This window comes from Amblyomma maculatum, chromosome 7 (assembly GCF_055883805.1).
Source record: "Amblyomma maculatum isolate TAMU_Amacu chromosome 7, ASM5588380v1, whole genome shotgun sequence".
Taxonomy (NCBI): Eukaryota; Metazoa; Arthropoda; class Arachnida; order Ixodida; family Ixodidae; genus Amblyomma; species Amblyomma maculatum.
The window spans coordinates 133820987-133840105 of NC_139350.1; the positions used below are offsets into that span (position 1 = coordinate 133820987).

General features: G+C 43.8%; 1 protein-coding gene across 1 annotated transcript in view; it reads left to right on the forward strand.

Annotated features, from left to right (window-relative positions):
• Nucleotides 1-19119, forward strand: part of LOC146184793 (luciferin 4-monooxygenase-like) — an 84708-nt gene that overhangs the window by 37689 nt on the left and 27900 nt on the right. Inside the window, exons 3-7 of the mRNA XM_084608840.1 lie at nucleotides 6566-6773; nucleotides 9202-9308; nucleotides 13934-14136; nucleotides 16304-16475; nucleotides 18777-18948. Coding sequence (XP_084464966.1) covers nucleotides 6566-6773; nucleotides 9202-9308; nucleotides 13934-14136; nucleotides 16304-16475; nucleotides 18777-18948 — 862 coding nt within the window. The remainder of the gene's footprint in view (nucleotides 1-6565; nucleotides 6774-9201; nucleotides 9309-13933; nucleotides 14137-16303; nucleotides 16476-18776; nucleotides 18949-19119) is intronic.

Consider the following 19119-nt stretch of genomic DNA (forward strand, 5'->3'; position numbering starts at 1 on the left):
GTCACACATTCGGGGGACAGATAACGACTAAGTGCTCAGTAACAAGCATGACGTGCTCGATCAATAAGTTCTTTACTCGGAAAGCGGGAGAAACTGTGCCGTGTGCCAGCTGGGCGGGTGTCCCCGTTTCCCGTTGACCGCAAAATCATAGTAGGAAAAATTCCTCCTGATCAATATGAGCGTGTTCGCTTATATTATTTACTCTTGCTTCGCACCCAGACTTGACTTTTTTGTTATCTCCTTTGAACCGACTTAAGTACTAGTTCAGTTCGGCAAAATGAGGTTCCTCGAAGACTTGATTGATCTAAAAAAGTTGTCGAAAGAGGTGGTTCCTTTTATCCTAGAAGGCGTTAAAGCCACTCTAAACCTCAATCACTGAGGCACATTTTACTGTCGGCGTAGACAGTGCTCCCTCCCCCCCTTGAAAGAGCAGTGACTGCGTCCGCATCAAGACAGCATTCTTTTGTTTGGTCCGGCTACCCTTCGACATTCGGTGGAGAGCAGACGGTGACGTTCGAATATCGCCTTCGAAAAGACTTGCTTACATTGTGCTGCATGGAAACGCCGTTTTTCAAGCGGTATTCTGCGTATTTAGGTATAGGTAAATAAACCTTACTGCATCAAAATTTCTTTACTGGCACAAAACCAGACTCAAGCTATGCATATGTCAGCCCTATATCATACTTGTCTCGAAAAAGGAACAGCGATAAGTGGCTCCGAACAACTTCCGAGCTGTCAGTAACCAAATATCTACGGGTATCCATTCCCTGTCATTAGCGGCGTACTCGAAAAACCGTTCGAGAAACGGTGTTACACATGCCTGGAACCTGTGCACGGCTATTGTCAGGGGCCAATTGACGAAAAGAGCCGAGAGAAGGCGGTGACATCTGTCCCTCTAGATGGTCTCTACAAATTAGCCCGCAAGCCATTTGGAGTTGTCAAGCATCGGGCGTATTCCAGCATATGATAATCACCGTCTTCGGCTTTCTCAGAAACAGGAAAGTACTTGCTCACGTTGGTGACCTGTTGATTCTATCGGCCTCGTTAGAGAAAGAATTAGGCAGTTTAGAACAGGTATTTTAAGTTATGATGTCTGCTGTCCTAGATTTACGATTAAAAGTCCCCTTTCTTCTAAGATACAATTATGATAAAATCAGCAGGCAAGACTTTGGCATCAGTCATCAACCCCAAAGCCGCAAGTTGAAAGCTGTCACTAATTCAACAACAAAAAACGTCCCTGAGCTCCAACGTTTCCTCTGCCTTTGTAGCTATTTCCAGCCCTTTCAGGCTGTATACATCGCACTAACAAAGCCCCTTACCGCCATCCTTTGCAAGGAGGAGAACTATATTTAGAACAATGATTAAGAGTTGACATTCAGGGTTCTAAAAAGTTTTGATTGAGGAAATTAGTGCTGGCACGTGACGCACGTTGAGCAACATTAAATTACACATCGACGCTTGCAAAGTCGGCCCTGGAGGTGTGTTATTTTCAGAGCATCTGGGCGTCGTCATCCATCTCGATATGTATCAGCCGTAGCCCCACACGCGACGAAGAGCTATGCCATTCGAAGGGACTTGAGACGTTGGCTGTTGTGTCTAGAATTTGGAAGCCTCGTCAAGTACTGTGCGGGACAGTTACTGGTTGTTCCCGATTGCAACTGTTTTAGGATTACCCCTGTCTAAGAGATATCTGCTGCCCCGTGTCGGCAGGTCGTATCTGAAACGGCAGTAATATACTTTTGAAGTAGAGCACTGAGGAGAATCTAAAATCAGCCATGTCGACGCCCTCAGCGGCGATTCTGCGTCGAAAAGCTGAATATTTCCACGTTGTAAGCGCCATGAATGTCATCATGGCAGATATCACCGACGAAGACTGCTTAAAACTAGCACGGAAGACAGACTCAACGTTGCAGTCGTTCCTCGACTCCCTAAAGGGGTCGTCGAAGCCGAAGGAAGTGCATCGCATTAGAAAAGCTTGGATCCCGTTCGAAGGCAGGCATTTCACGACAGCTTGCAAGAACGACGAAGAGCACCTTCTATGAGTAGTGCCACGAGCGGCAATTTAGCAGGTCGCGAGGTGATATGCCAAGATGCTGTAAGTCCCTTCGGAGTTGACACAACCTTACTCGAATGCAGGTATTGACATTCAAGAATGCGCCAGTAAATGAAAACCACGGGTAGTGCTGCTTAAAATGTTTCTAGCGAACTTCCGTCTGATAAAAAAGCGGCAAGTCGCACCGCATGGCGGAAGTGACACAGCCTCGATTTTTATTCTTACGTACCACTTGAACAGCAAGGCACACGCCATTTTCGCATTGGACGCTTTACGAAGTTTGCGTCTCCCATAGCCTGGGTCGCTTTGGGACGGTAAACCCTACAAACCACCAACCAAACCGCTTTACGAAGTTTGCGTGTGGTCGGGCCATAATGTCGTTCCCACTTTCAGGACCTCCCGAAAATCGATGACTAATAAAGGAGCTGCCTACACCAGCCCACTGTTCGAACTCTATTGCTATACGTTCAACATAGTCCTCGTGGAAAACGCAACTTGCACGGCTGGGGCAACGGACTGGAAGCACTGGGACGAAATGTGCCGAGGGAGGTGCAATGGGGAAGCAACAATGTGATGAACCGAGCTCCGAAACCGACTGAATTCAGCCTGCTTTTGCAAAAATTTCACCCGCGGAACGTGACAGGGGGCTCAGTGGACGATGTCACCGCACAGAAACTTGACGTCATTGTGCTTAAACTACGACGGAAGGCAATAGAAAACTTACTTGAGCGTCTTTGGAACACTGCAGTCAAAAAGTCATGCTTGCCTTGTGCGCCTTGAAAACGCTAACGCTGCTGCGTGAGCGAAATTTTGTGTCCCTAAGCAGAAAAATAAATCAAAAACTTGATCTCTATCAACAACGAGTGTTCTATGTATTGTTTTCGGAACTGATTGACTGGAGCGGTATTGTGTACACTATTAATTTTATCCATTCTTCTAGCGGCCGTTAATGTCGTTGGGATCTCTTTGTATGCGCCTCCTGCCTGTGCCGCACCAAGGCCTGCAGCATCCTATAAATTAATTATTAATTATTAAAATAATAATTCATATAAACTTTTTTGTTTTCTTCAAAATGACTGTCGTGACGACGAGCGTTTAAGGTAGTTCTCTAAAAGCCTCCCTTTTGTCATGAAGCATGCTTCCTCGTTAATTTCCCCTAGAAGAAGCCCAGAATCGGAAGTCATGTGCACGTGCTGTAGCTTGAAACCAGTGCATGCCGCACTACACGCAAATGGGGTCACGGCAAGAAGTAAGCGACGCGTCCGCATCGAGCCACAGACGCCACTTTTCGGGTTGTGTTTCTAAAAGACAAATATTAACTCAAAACAAAACACAACGCTAGAAAATCGACTAAAAGGTTCGTTTAAAGTCACGAACGTAATGTGCTGAGTTTAAATTGTTGCTCAAAGTTCTGAAACGTTGTCGCCGGTATTAGCGCATCGTGACACGACTTTCCCGTGGAAGACCTCCTTCACGAGGCGCTGCATAGACACCCTTCGCAACATCTCTTTCGCGACGGAGGACATCGACGCGAAGTTTTGAACGCCCCGCTGCCGCCATCTCGGAGGTCGAATAACATGTGGGTAGTTTATAATTTCGTTCATATGTTTACCATACACCACAGTGCGGTTCTGCACATTGCTGTGGTATAGCGCACCAGAGGCCCACACAAAGTGACACCGGTTCAACACCCGCATCACCACCATATTTCTAGCTCTTAAAACTGAAGTAGACGAGTTGTTTCGTAATAGAGCAGTGATTATCAGTGGTTATCAGTGATTTTTTCTTGACTTGAGAAGAGTATATGTTGCCGAGAAAGACAAAAACCCAAGCCGCCAGCAGATGGCGTTCAGGATGTGCGGCAAGTTTCTATGCTATAACCTAAATAAACTAAACGTAATTCAAACTTGTGAAGATTGCTGCCTACATCCTTTCCCGCGCCATTCCACGGCTTTCGGCCCTCCCAGTGGCCGAAAGCCGACGCATGTTTTTGCGCGCTTTTTCTTGCTTGTGGCGTTTCTTGTAGTATACATACTCTCCCGCGGTGCCAAAGAGCACGCGCGGCGCACACGAACAGCAAGTTTTACTGCATTCCGCTTTTGTTTTGTGGTGCTGCTAGCAAAGCTTCTTGTTTGCGATGCTTCGTTACGGCCCTTTTGAGTGCAGCGCAGTGACATCAAGAGGATATTCAAAATACAATTCGTCGACCGAGCTTTGGTGCGGACGGCGGTTTGGCTCCATAGAATTGGTTGGATTCACTTAAACGCAGCACAGTTATTGTGGGTCTACGAGCAAGGCCAGAGAATCCTTTCTCATCACTAGTCTTGTATGCAGCACACACACGGCTTTCGAATTCTCTCGTGTTTCACACTGCTATGTGCCCCGTGTATGCCATGGTTTATTCGCAATTTTTACGTCTGACCAGTGTATGATTAGGCTTCAAAAGCCCGTGACTTTTAACTACTCGCTCATGTGTTTCAGCGCTTTGACCTTGGGCTGTATTTAGACTCACTGCATCTTTTGAATTTATTGCCGCATTTAACTGAGTAAATTTCGCGAACAAAAGAACGTGCGCTGCACAATCATTCTTCAAAGAATTCTGCTCCCCTAGGAACACATAATCAATGCTCTCTGGCCGCAGAAAAGGGCAAAAGAGAAACACACATGTAAGACTTCGCGGGGATATTAATTTGGGCCAACTATGCTGCGTTAAGCTTTACGCGTAACGGAGCACGGTTCTACAGCGGCATGTTCACGTACAATCAGCTTGACCAGCTGACTCTTCAAACCTGCGGCGCAAAAAAAATTGAAACTAGGTGCTATTCCATCGTCTTTTGTTCATCGGTAACAACCGAAGTAGAGGAATTCGCCTTCCAAGCTTGAGATTGGGGTGCCTTGGGTTCCCCCTTAATCTGATTGTAACCTGATCCCTCGGCTTAGTGGTCGAGAGACGTAACAACAGTGCCACCGCTGGTGAGGTGTATCTTCAATGTGACCACTTGCTCCTGAGTATTTATAAGCGACCGAAAGCATGAGCTGAATCGCGTGCAGCTCGCGAATTCGATCAGTTATCCTGCATTCCAAATCACAACTACCCGCTTTGACGACTATATGACAGCTATTCGCATTGCTAGTGCCTTGCTTTTAGGCTTCATAGTGTGTAGGTGACTGTCTTAGTGGTAAAGGTAAAGCCGAAATTTAACTGATAGTTTCAGCTCTTCCCTCGTTTGCGTAAGTCAAACGGTAGTAAGCCTGCTACTTCTGGCTTTAGCGCGTCACACGTGCAAGCGCTGATAAGATCTGCGGCATATACCTCGCACGCAATCTTGGTAGACTAAGCTGTCGCCTTTGAGAAGATAAAAAAAAAAAAAACGTACGTGATATTGCTAAGGTTCTTCGACATGCGGCAGACGATTGAGTGGAGCCCGAATAGAAGAGCGCTTCACTGTGCTGCTTCAGCACCTTCGCCAGCAGTTCGCAATTCAGTAACAGCTGTAAGATAACAACATACAGATGATTCTATTTCGCAGCCTACAGTTAAAGAGCAGAGGGCCTTATAAATAATAAATTGGTTCACAGGAAGGGAAAGGCGCAGTAACTGTCACACTTGCTCTGTGGACACCCGAACCGCGCCGTAAGGGAAGGGAGGAAGGTGGGAATGAAAGTGGACAGAGAGAAAGAGGAGCCGTAGTGGAGGGCTACGGAGTAATTTCGACCACCTGGGGATCTTTAACGTGCGCTGACATCGCACAGCACACGACGCCTCTTCGTTTCGCCTCCATCGAAACGCAGCCGCCGCGGTCGGGTTCGAACCCGGGAACTCCGGCACAGTAGTCGGGCGTCTTACCACTGCGCCACCCCGGCGGGGCCTTTGTGCAATTTATCCGGCGGCCTATGAGCGACTGACGCACGAAGACGGAGATTGTAGATAAAAACATTCCGAGGTCGCGCGCAGTGCGGCACACTCTCAGAAATATAATAATGGAAGTGTGCAACGCCTTACTGAAATTCATTGAGCCTTAAACTTTCGGCAGCCAGTCAAAATATAACCTAAACAGATTGCGAGAGAAATACGCGCTCAAAAGCTCGAGCTAAACAAACTGCCAGCTGCGCACATCGTAGAGGTAGCTACGGTCAAACAGCGCGAAGAGGAGCAGGGGCGTAAGAAGAGGAGAGGTGAGATGGCGTTACTCTAGAGCAGAATATTGTAATGCGTTGGAACCCGAAAAACGAGAACTGATAGACGACATTTGTACGGGAGTATAAGACGAAAGCCCAGCCATGCTTATCCGTAAGACAAGTTCGAATCGGGGAGTTAACTTATTATGCGTCGCCTAAACGAAGTGAAAATCTCTTTATGCATGTATGGCCTCCGAACGTTAACTACGTTTTCTAATTTGTTTAGTCAATTTTTAAAGCACTTTTTGTTATAACATGACATCCCGTACTACTAAGAGCCGCTGCTTCCGTTTTTCCCAATAATTGCTTGGGTGTCATAATGCTATTCCACAGGTGGACGCCGTGTCGAACTCAAGGTACACCTTTGGGGAGTTGCTGGACGTCTCACGCCGGGTGGCCGCCGGCCTGCAGCGGCTCGGCCTCAACACGGGGGAAGTGGTCGCATTCCATAGTGGCAACAACTGCGAGCTGGTGGTAGCCCTTTGTGGAACATTCTTCTCAGGCGGCACTGCCGCTCTCGTCAAAACTAACCTCACCAAAGGTTTGTGAATGGATACTACGTCACTACGTCACTACGTTTCCGTCACAGTATGTCTCCTCTTCTCCGTTCAAGCTACCACGAAGACGACGGAAATATGCTTATCAATATTTCTCCTCCTATGTGCTCTTTTTAGTACACTGTATCCGAATAGCCTGTGTTTAATTAACCGGTCAGCAATATAGTTTTACTCTTGCTACTGCTACCACTACTATTTTGTGCTACTGCAACTGCATTGACCGCATAAAAATGCAATACTCTACAGACACCTCATTTCAAAAACTATCTTGTAAACATAAAGCGCAGCAAAATACTTCGCAAAATTATCAGTTTGCATAGTTCGAGCAAAGCATAAACAAAGCATACGTTGTCTGCCAGTTAGATTTACCCATAGCGAAATTCATGAACACCTCGTACTGCTTTTCTTGGTTTTGAGAAAATATGTTGACATGTTCTGTTGACGCGATATTTTATATTATGCTTCGTAGGTTTTTGAAACAGCAGATAACCACTACCGCAAGAAATTAACTTTTGCGCATTGCTTAAACTACGAGGGGAATCGGCAGTGGTCAAAGTAAAAAAAAAAAGAAGACCTTAATCTAATACTGAAGCTGCCTTTCAAATCAAAGCGTACAGCCCACATGCTGCTAGAGGTAGAGTGAGACTCCAGAACTCGCATTATAAATATAAGGTTCCCAGACATGGGAAAATATTGTGATAAAAGGAGAAATATTTACATTAAAAAACACCCTAACTGAACAAGAATACAGTTATTTATATTTTTATTTTCCTAGATTAGAGACAGAAGCTACAGAACAGTACTAACAGACGGAACGGGAAAGAAGGCGTAGTACATTTGAGCTTAGTCTCCTCTGCCGTCCCGTCTGAGCACTGTTCCGTCATTTCCGTGTGTATGAAGCAAGGAGGTGGATTCTGCTTACTTCTTCCCTGCTTTTCTTTTTCGCTTACTAGACACAGGCGGACAAGGGGCAACGGAAGACGTTCAAATATAAGAAAAATATTGCAATCAGACTGGCTGGTTAAGATAGTAGGAAGTTTGTTATTGTGAGGCAGATGCATAAAGAGAGAGAATTTTTCCCCATACTTGTAAACATTTTAATCTGACTTAAATGTGTGCCTGGGCAGAACGAAGTAGGATGGAAAGGAAAATTCCATGATGCGACCCATTTCGATGGTAAAATAACGATTCATCTTGAGCAGCGCACATTCGAAACGAGGCCAGCCACTACAGTTCGACCATGGCTTTAATAGAATCCAGAGGGAGGTCAAGGTAGAACGAGACGAAGAAGATGGCTTACACGCTATAAAAGGGCACTGAACAAGAGTAGAGGGAAGGGGCGGGGAAGCCTCAGTGCGCAGGTCGAGCCAACGTTTCGACAAGTGGTCCTGTCTTCGTCTGGGCACAAACGAAGACAAATCCACTTGTCTTGCACCAACGTGCAGCAACGCAGGCACCGAGAAACGTGATATCGAGTTAATCGAGCAGAAGCGCTGAAATTTTCAAGAGTGCACCATCTACAGGCACGGCGAGCTACCCTGTGTTGTCACTTCTTTTTACTCTCATGACTCTACGAGTCCACGTCATAGTTTTTTGGTGATATCGTGTTCTTCATCCAAAAAAACAGCGCGAACAAATGGGGAAGACAGGAAGAAACAACCTGTTGTTTCTTCCTGTCTTCCCCGTTTGTTCGCGCTGTTTTTTGGGTGATGTATCACCAACTCGCCCGCTTAACTATCCTGTTGGATATCGTGTTGTTTACTTATGTGCACGTTTTCATCAGAAATGTCACTGTCGATAGGTTTTGAAAAATTGGGTCTTTGACCGGCTTGTAATTACAGTCAAATTAAAATATATTCGAGGCAACGTAGGAGCTTGCAGTTGTTTGGGGGGCATCTCTATATAAGCGGGAAGACAATCGTATTCCTTCTTGGGCTTCGAAAACTGATGTCTACATTCCGTTACGTTATCTAACTTAAAACCAAGGTTGCCAACATCTCCCTGTTTGTAATCAGAAGACTGGATGTCGTCAGAGAAATAATTTGGTGGTAACCATAAACGCCACCTGGAAGACCATAAAAAATTTTGGATTAACGCGCAACTTCCTTAGATGGCCTTCAGAACGCACGGTCATCAATAATACTCAAGTATTAGTGCTACTTACGAAAACCAACGCGAAAGGTCCGCTCCCGCAAGTGCCTCAGTGAATGGTGGTGGGTGGGCCGTGATGAGGACATCGGTAATAAATTTCGCTACCCATGTGGACAGCGTTCACTGTTGCAGCATACTTGGAGACATATATTCTCACTACTTACAGTTCACGTTTCCTCATCCAACACCACTGCTGGCCTAAATTGGCCAGCTCTCACTATTGCTGTCTTCACTAACAGGCAAATACCTTTCTACTTTCAGGAGAGATTCATTACCAGTTTTCAGATGTCCGCCCGAAGTTTGTTTTCTGCGAGCAAGAAGGGGTTCAAAAAATCGAAGAGGTGTGCAAAGGAATCAGCTCGGTTGAGGTAAAAGTGCTCGCCCTCATTATTATTCATTGTTTTTTGTTTCGTTTTTGAAGCTCGTCATTAAGTGTGATCTAAGATTTTGTGCTCAAAAGCACTTCAGAAAGTGATTCGAATCCCGCATTATGCTGTACGATCTTGTTCAGGAACAAATACATTCAATTAGCTTCGCTTTTGACCGTCCAGTATTGCTCGTTGTGAATCCATGTCATTCCGAAACTCTCCGAGTTGAAACGAACTCTCGTGCTCACACTTTCAGGACTAAGGATTTCTAGGTGTGTTAACTATCGCCACGGCCTGTTTGGCCAGCAAACCTTTAGGTCCTCTTTGAGGAAAGTTGTAGGTGTCCTTTTTCGATAGTACAAATTATTTCTAACTTTAACCGATACGCAGATTCCTCGCGAAATCATCTTCATGCTGAATATACTTTGCTAGAAGGCTTCGCCCGTTACAGTCCTATCAGTCTACTTATTTAGAGGTTTTATACTGCCCACAGGTTTAGTTGCGTGTTATACAACTTCAAATATTATTATCACAAAGAAAGAACCTCTTCCTTCGATAATAGATACTAGTCATTACTTTTGAGTACTCGTATAAATTCAATAACGAACACTGCGACCAGGCGCCTGATTTTCGAAATTCGCCTTTCGCTGTATTGGCTCTCTGATTGCCTCTCAGAAGTGTCAATCTCAGTATGTGCTTCAAACTTACGGAGTGAAGCCGTCAATTTAGGACGCCACATTTCTCGTGGAAGTAAATATTACGTGACGTTGGAAATTAATTTTTGAGTTCACCCTTGCCTCAAAAATAACCATGCAAAAATAACCATCAGTTTTTAATGTTTCGTTCAGGCTATTTACAGCTGGCAAATATTATCAAAGAAACGCAAAATTCCAGAATATGCTTTATTCATTTATTTATCAATACCTCAAAGGCCCCATTTAAGGGGTATTGAGGTATAAAAATATAATTCTTGAGCATTCCGATATTTCGCCACTTACCAACCTGAAAGATAGGCCTAATTGTCAACTTCCGATTAAAATGTAATAAATCCTTGAGTCTTGTCAATTTAACAAGAAAAATCTTGAATTTCGAAATGTTTCCGTGAAAAACCGGATTTCGCCCTTTTATCACGTTGAAAAATATCACCCCAATTTTACCTCAAAAATTTCAAAGATATAAAACACGAAAACTTAAGCGCTTTCTTTTTTTTTTTTTTGCTAGGCGAAACAGCGGATACTGATACAGGCGTGTGTTGACGTGTTGCATATGTACCTATTTCACGCTGGTTCGACAAGTTTCACGGGTTAAAACCAAAACATTGTTCCTCGCACGTTGGTCCAATTGGCACCATTCTTTGACGCGTAGCCAACATAAAGTCGAAAGCACCTCTCCGTTACTAATCACAGCGAATGGATCAATCACGAGATAATTTCAGAGCATGCACAATGATGTTTTACGGTCCGCCAGTTTACATCCAGGAGGTTGATATCGCCAAGCAGAATGCGCCCGGCGAGCTGAACATGGTTTTGCATGTAATTTAAAAGACAATTCATGACGTCCCGTTAAGCAAGGGGCTGAGATAGACGCGGCTATATATACAAGCTTGGTTGGCCTATGGGGTTTAACATCCCAAAGCGACTTGGGCTATGAGAGACGCCGTAGTGGAGAGTTCGGGAAATTTCTACCTGCGAGGGTTCTTCAACGTGCACCGACATCGGACAGCACACGTACGTGTATACAAGCATTGCACGAGAGACGATTCCTCTGTTAGAGAGGGTTGCTTTGGTGTCTGCAACATCCAGAACAACAGTCAGCGTAATTCTGAATTATGATAATCGCCCCTTTACCGTGTGCCTTTCTGTTTGTACTATGCGCTAGTTCAGGGATTGATTTCGTCGTCTAGAATACCGCTTCAAAGCCATGTCTATATTAAAACGGCCCGATTATGCTGCAGATAAAGAAGCAAAGCTTTGAAAATTGGAACTTATGCGACCGTTCGCACTTAAACTTGTTTGGTTATTAGTACGTACTTTGCATAATTGTTGCATTGGTACAGTGTTTTGTCTATCAGTACGTTTTCATCGACAATGAAAACATTTGCCCTCGTTGCATTTTTAGACATTGGGCGGTCCCCTAACTTTTCTGATTTCTCGCAGTAAGGCTTGGTTATAGAAGCATGCTTAGTGACTCTAAAGGACCCGCGTTAAAAGCACCAAACTTCGCCAGTGGTGGTTTGACATTATTTACTTATGCTGATAAGCGACAATCGACACAATATCCGCTAGTCGTACCCGCCTACGTAGTTTATAAACAATGGTGCACACAAAGGCAAGCATCTTACATTCTTCAGGTTGCACCTTTGCCGCTTTATACGAGTATGCCATCCTTCTGGCGGTACGAAAATTACGCTTGTAAGTGCGTTTACAATAAGCGTCTAAAATATGACTCGATTCTGGGGTTACCTGAGAACTAGTAGTCATAGTCGGTTCCCCGCTACACCTTTTCGATATGTTTAGATCGAAACGCCGACAAATTCCTTCAAAATTTCCTGGGTTGCATTCTTAAATCATCATGTACCGGATTCTTCAGGAATTCCTCGCTTCAGTGACCTTCTTCTGGTAACGAAGCCTCATATAGAACAGGCATTCACAGAGGTTATTGCGAATTTCCTCGCTTCCCGCTTTGAGCTTTATCACATCAGTGACGGCATCGTTGCTCTTGAAGAAATGCGAAATTTAAGCCAATGAGACATAAACATCAGCGACAGCCTGAGAGTAAGGGGGCGTCCCCGACAACGATTAATTCTCAACACCTAATAAATGATGGGAACTTCTGTATTTCGTGACAGCTAGCTCTCCGAGGTACCAGCCATCCAGTATCCTGCGCCGAAACTGCTAGTACTCCTCTCCGTGAGCTCGGCCTTATCCGAGCTTCATTCGGGATAATTGAAAAAGAAAGCCATTCCACGTAGCGACTCGTAGAATTCGCAACTAATACTAAAACATCGGCTTTCACTCAAGTTCGCTACCTGTGCTTTGGTACGAAAGCATGCTCACTGTGGTATTTTAACGAAGAAACGTACCTTAGGAAGGTATTCACATCTACATAGCGTTAGTTTCTTGAGCTCCTCCTTTAGATGCAAAGGAGTAATGAAGGTTTGTTGGAAACACGAGTTCGGTTTGCGATGACTGACCCTGAACCAGTTTCGTTTCGATTTTAGAACATGTTTCAGATTTCCTTTGCCTGCGAATGGATTGCTGTGGTTTATTAGCTAAAACAGACAGCATCTGGCATGCTGATATTTTAGAACCCAGTTTACCGTTTAGTGGTTCAAAATGGTTTTTGTACCGCAAGGCCTCAAGTACAATGGCGGAGCCAATATGATGGGCACTGGCCGGCCGCACATCTTGATGCTCATGGAAGGCTGCTTTTTTTTTTTTTTTTGCCTACTAATATATTTCTTCGGCATGAAATTGGGATAGCCACCTACAAAATGAAGATAACTAAATTTTTGCCTATACTATTCACAGTAATTTAGCTCTGTGCTTTTTGTATTTTTCGCGTTTCGCGTGCATAGTGCTGTATTCTCATCTGGAACCACAATATCCACTTAAAGGCTTTAAAAACTAAATCCGCCTAGGAAGTTGGAGGGGCGGCTTTTATTTCTGAATATAACGCAGTGCCCGAAAGCATGAATTAAAATTTAGTTACTTGATAAAGTTAAGTAATACGCTTTTAAGTACATACTAGAAGGAATATAATGCCGCCCTAACGCACCATCAAAACCAGGTACGGGTTGTGTTTTTCACGGATTTTCATTTTTGAAGACATGAATACTGTAGACCTCACTTGAGGGCTATTACAGGAGCGTAATAGAAAATTAAATAATATTACCAAAGCACAAAAACATAACGAGCACTGAGAGAAAGACAAACAGGATCAGCATAGAGAAGTACGCATGACGCCCTAACAAGATTCGCAAAATAATAACAGCATAATCAATTGCCGATTTTTTTGTTGCCCTTAACACAGTTCTAAAAAGGCTCTCAAACTCTGCCATTTTTAACTGCTTTAATATTTTTAAAGGCTATTCCAGGTATTGCTACATGAAGGAAAAAGAGTTTTAAAGACCATCTAGCCGGGTTTTGTTAGATGTATTGCCGCACTGTGGTTAAAATGAGCACTATGTTTTAGAGGGGGTGAATATATGTATCTTTATTTTTATTCCATTGCTGATGATATGAAAAAAAATCAGTTTCAGTCTTTGTTTTTCACGTCGGCTTTCGAGCATCTCCAGGTCGCAACATTTCAGGATGTGTGTTACAGAACCGGTTCTCCGGTAACGGGAACAAACAAAACGCACTGCGGTTCTCTGAAGTTTGTTAAGATTATCTCCAAGTACACATAGAGAGGGCTCCAAACGGAGGAGGCATGCTCCTGTATTGGGTGGATGTATTCAAGAAAATTTGTACTGATTAAAAAAAGGCACCCGGTATATTCGAACGTCAAAGGTAGCATCTAAATAAACGTGCTAAAAGTTTCAATTCACGAAATAAGAATAACTGAGTTTATGTCCATTTCATTCACAGTTATTGGGCCTGCTCTGCTTTTTTGTATTTTTGCAGGCTATCATTCTCATCTCGGGGAGCCTTGAAGGGATGCTGAATCTCTCGGAGCTGGCGAAATCTGCGGTTGCCGATGTTCCAGCGACTGTGAATATGAAACCCGACGCGGTGTTAGCTATAATCTACTCAAGTGGCTCCACGGGGCTTCCTAAAGGAGTGCAAATCAGCCATCGCAATTTGGTGGCCCAAGTATTGTCATTTAGGTGAGGACCCATCGATTATTTCATCTCGATACTCACGTCAACACTAACTTCCGGATTCGTAACACAAGTAACGATGTACAAGATAGGAGACGTCGATCTGGCCAATGAGCTTAAGTGTTACCAAAATGAAATGCAAAGAAAAATATAAGAACTTTCCTTCCGGAACTTCCTCTTTGATAAAATTCAGAGCATTTCTTTGGCCCATAAAATAGAGCCTCTGACTTGTATTCGTGCATATATCGCGGCTTCTTTTCACAATGGTTTACTCGGAACACAAATAAACATCGTTGATTTGCTCCTGGTGCGCTAGCCTTGCCTTCTTTGGTATTCATAACTGTTCTGAACTATAGCTCTTGTTTTGTCTCGCAAAACTACTAACGCGCATCAAGACCGGAAAAATTACTAAACGAAAACTCACATCAGTGCAGGAAATGAATTCAAGGTTTTTCTAAATGCTGGGTCATTATCCGTTGACTATGTTACTAGCACAAAGAAATGAGTGCCGTCTGTGCGAAAGCATTTATTCGAGAACGAGACGAGTAGACACTGTCGTGAACCTTTCTCTGTATCTTGCCGATAACTGGTGCAGACGCCATAGTAGCTTAAATAGGCACCCAATCACAAACATAAACAAGAATTAACGTTAGGAACCACGGGCGTGAATAGCACGCAATAGTTCTCAACTAAATGTGAAAAGAATTAAGAACACGGGCTTTCATATAAAATACTTCGTCACTTTGCAAAGTTGTCGCAATACAACAGTTTCTTGCGTTATCACAAGTTTTGGGGGAACAAGTCTGCAGCATTTTGCGATTATTTTGTAATCCATCTTGATTCATATGTTTACATTCCTCACGTTGTAGAGCAAAAATTACAAAACGGTTAGCTCTTGTGACACGTCAGAATCAAGAGTATTCGAGTCGCACAGACTTACGACGGAAACACAGAATCGTAGGGACAAGCGGTTTTGTGACCTCTGTCATGAAGATTTTGTGCATCAGTGGCTTCCCTTTCTAGATTGGGATCGAAATGAGATCTCTACACGAGACTGGGTGGATCTGAGTAGGGGCTGGAGCCAATGTTTTGAGCTCTGTCCGGGCTCAGATTGGTACGTACAGGGCCACCGCCTAAGTTTGGTTAATTACGTGAGAGTGAAGTGCACGTGCTTTGCTCTATTGCAGAGACGGATGAAACAAAGTTAAGATGCGGGCTGAGAAAGTAATTAGTGAGCGCTTAATGGGGTTTTTTGGCGCCTGTGTAAATGAGTTTCTGTCAGGCGAGAAAGTTGTAAACGATATCAAATTTAAAGAATAGAACAAGGGCACGGCCAGGTTCTCGCATCTATCACAATTGAACCAATTGTGCAATGTGTGATGGGTAAAGCGATGCGCCGATGCGTCAGCGATGTTTTTCGCCTCCAGCAGACAAATGTATAACGGGAACCATGCGAAAGGAGGTACCGAAGGCGAGCTTTATATGAGATTCATACTAGAGTCGAGTCCCAGGGCAAATAGAGACTGAACAGATTTAAAAAAGAATGAGAGATCGTGCCTACAGATGTCGGGTTTTTTCAAGGGAAAACCTGCTTGTCAAATTCAGTGTAGACTATTTCTAAGCCATTCAGCTTCCTGGCAGAGTGTGGTGCGCGAGGTGGCCGTCCTACGGGTGTAGCATCGGAGTAGTTACACAGCTATATTAGCTCAATGCTCCTCTGTCAATCATTCCATCGCCAATAACCGCTACCTCTAAGCATAAAACAGCACAGAAATTTTCTGCTTTAAATATTTTCGCTCTTCTGGAGTATTCAAAATATGTAGCAAATAGGGATTATTATCTGACATTCTTGCAATGCTTCGGTAGTGCAAAGTGCGCAATGCGTTTTTTCATGACAACTGCAGACTCTATTCTGTACTCTACAGCCTAAGTTCATAAAGCCATCATAGTGTTTCACTATATGTGCTTTCGTGAATAAGAGCTTGAAATGTCTTTGAGATCCAGTGAACATACCATGCATATATGTATTGCGACGCTAATGACCAGACCTGATAACACACTTTTTTTTTCGAGTTCATTCGCTTCTTGAAGCTAACTCAAGTATCCATTTAGTGTTTGGATTTCGCACACAACTTTTTCCCGAGTAAAGAATCTGAATTGTATCCGCGTGCAGGTACGTGGATGCCTCAACCTTTCAGAAAGGAGACATTAGCTTATGCTCCGCTCCCATTTGTCATGTTGGTGGCCTCTGGCTGAACTTCGGCTTTCTCGGAAATGGGAATAAAGTCGTTTTGGTGGACACCATGGACATAGAGGTAATCTTGTCTGCCATCGAAAAGCACAAGGTGTGTAATTTTTTTTTTGTTCTTAGATCGCTTCTGATTCGGCGAGAAAAGAACTGAAAGTAGTACATTCCCGTGCACAGTAACGGGGACCACGATTCAGAAAACTAACATTGCTCATGTCTCACTTTTTTCAGGTCTTTCCGCTCTCTATGGCCTATATTAGCATAACTCACTATGTGAGAACAACAAACAATCACACGTATTTCAGTAAAGAATGTTGTCAAAATGCAGCCTTCTACTAAGATCTCCGCTATGCCCCAATTCGCGTTTATCCGATAGCCATGCTGTTCACATGTATATTTTATGCTGAACCGATCTGTTAATCTACAGTCAAGCAAGACACATTATATGGATACCATTATGTAAAAGGAAAAGGGAAAAATATGGTGGCTTGCTTGAGAATTTGTTTAAATATAGTCTAGCGTTTGTGCTATATACGACTGTTTGAGGAACAGCTTTGGCCTTTTATTACTGAAAACAGACGTAAACACCGCATTCCCTAGTGTCAATGGCTTTCCCAGGGTGTGTGTGTGTGCGCGCGTGTGTGTGCGTGTGTGCGATAATGTGTGTGTGTTGCCAAGTGGCACCTTACGTGACTATGCATAAACTATAAAGTTACATCAATAACAGCCCAAGAAAGATGGAAAAATGAAAAAAAAGCTTTGCCCACATTAGACAAAGGTAACCAATTGACAAAATCAGCGAGCTACTTTTAAACTTAGTTGATGTGATAACTCTTACTTCCTCGGGCTATTTTGACTTTACCATGCAGCATGGTGGACCTTTGACTGGCTCTTGCACGCCTAAATATTATGTCTTAAAAAAGCGGACGAAAGCACCAGACTGTGATTATCTATCATGTTTTGTTCGCAATAACTACTGTTCACTTTTACTAATAGCTCAATGGTTAAAGAAAGTTTTAGGTGTCCATGTTTTTGTTTTTCTTTTTGCGGCTCACGTCATTGCAATAGCTTGTGCAAGGAGGCAGAAGACGCAAAGTCGTAAAAGCCGTAAGCTCAACGCAGGCATAGATTATGTGACTTCGGGATTTTTCGGGAGTGTAAAACGCGGCTCGAAATCCCAGTGCCTTAAATTCAGCTGTCACTTTCAGCAAAATCTGAAACGTAATATAGCAAGGAAGCAGGCTGCGAGAATGAAACGCCACTCACGCTAGACGTAAACCCAATATTCTGGAAAGGGTTTATGTACAACGTTATAACCTCTATTACGGCTGACGATAGATGGCAGCAGGAAATTAATTGCGGAAAAAGCCCAGCACAAGAAAGGCTAGCTGCCGAAGACGACAGCTTGCAGAGAAGCTCAAATTCGTGAACTTATTAGAAACTTTGGTCTCCAGATTTGGCCCGGGAGTCGTGCAGTAGGTTTCATTGAAACACTCCCAGCTACAAATGTAAGGCAAGACTGCTTAGCGGCCTTTAGCCTGTTTTCCATTCCTCGTCCAGCTCGAGCGGGAAACGCTACACCGAAGATTAAAACTGTCTCTCAACCTCCAGTAGGCACACACATCATCTCAGCGACGTAGCTTCCGGGCGATGTATTGAGAAAACTTCAGTAATAAACATGTAGCGCTGCCGCGAACTTCTGATTTGGAGGGAAAGTTTTGCAATGTTCGGTTTTACATTCGCTGTCGTTCTCAGACAATGTTTGTCTGAACAGTTCGAACTAAGAGGATTTCACGTTGGAAAGGACCTCCGGAAAACTCACTAAAACGTGAAAATTTTATACGGCAGAAAATAAATCCATGTTAGCTATAGGTGGCACAAACAGAAGGAACTCAATTACATGTTTTCAGCATCGCAAACGAAATACAAGAGTAATTTTGTAGAATTTCCTGTCGATCTTACAGGCATACAAGACAACTATTGCTGAAGTCGTGCAACTAAGAAAACATTTAGTAAAGGCATCACTTGCTCCACCTTGGCTAATCGTCCTCTGTACTAACGTTATGAGACTTAGGCACTTGATTGGAAACAGTTATGCAGTAGCGTGAGCATTTATTGTTTCTAAACATAATTTTTTTGGAGACTTGCGAGTTTACCACTCAGTTTTGTATTAAGAGTGGTCAATGGGTAAGCACTAACATCACCTCAGCATTCGAATACTGGTGTCGCAGAAATAGGTGCAGGGAAATAAAAAGATGGGGGCGCTGGCCGCGTAAAATTGAACCTCAAAACTACAGACTAATCGTGTATGCTCTAGAGGGACAGAGAGTAATGTTCTGCAGGAAATAACAAAAAAAAAAAAACAATTCACTGCAATGTGATTTCGTTCTTCGAACAGGCGACGACCATTCTGCTGTTCCCAACATTCGTGGCGAAGCTTAGCCAGACCCAGCTTCTTTCCCAGTTCGACACAAGCAGTCTAACAAAAGTGATGGTTGGCGGCGGCACAATAAGCGGCCATGTGCTACAAAGCGTGGCAAAGAAACTCCGACTTACAGGGACAATACAAGGTTCGTACGACCGAGTGCGATCATGTGCAGCGATTCCCGGAAATTGCATGTGTTCAATGTTACACCAAACACTTGGTGTTTTAAGAGAACCTATTCCAAGCTTCCCAAAAATATAGGGAGTGCGAAATAGGGAAAACAAAATACCTTCACTTACCAGCTCTGAGGCGCGGC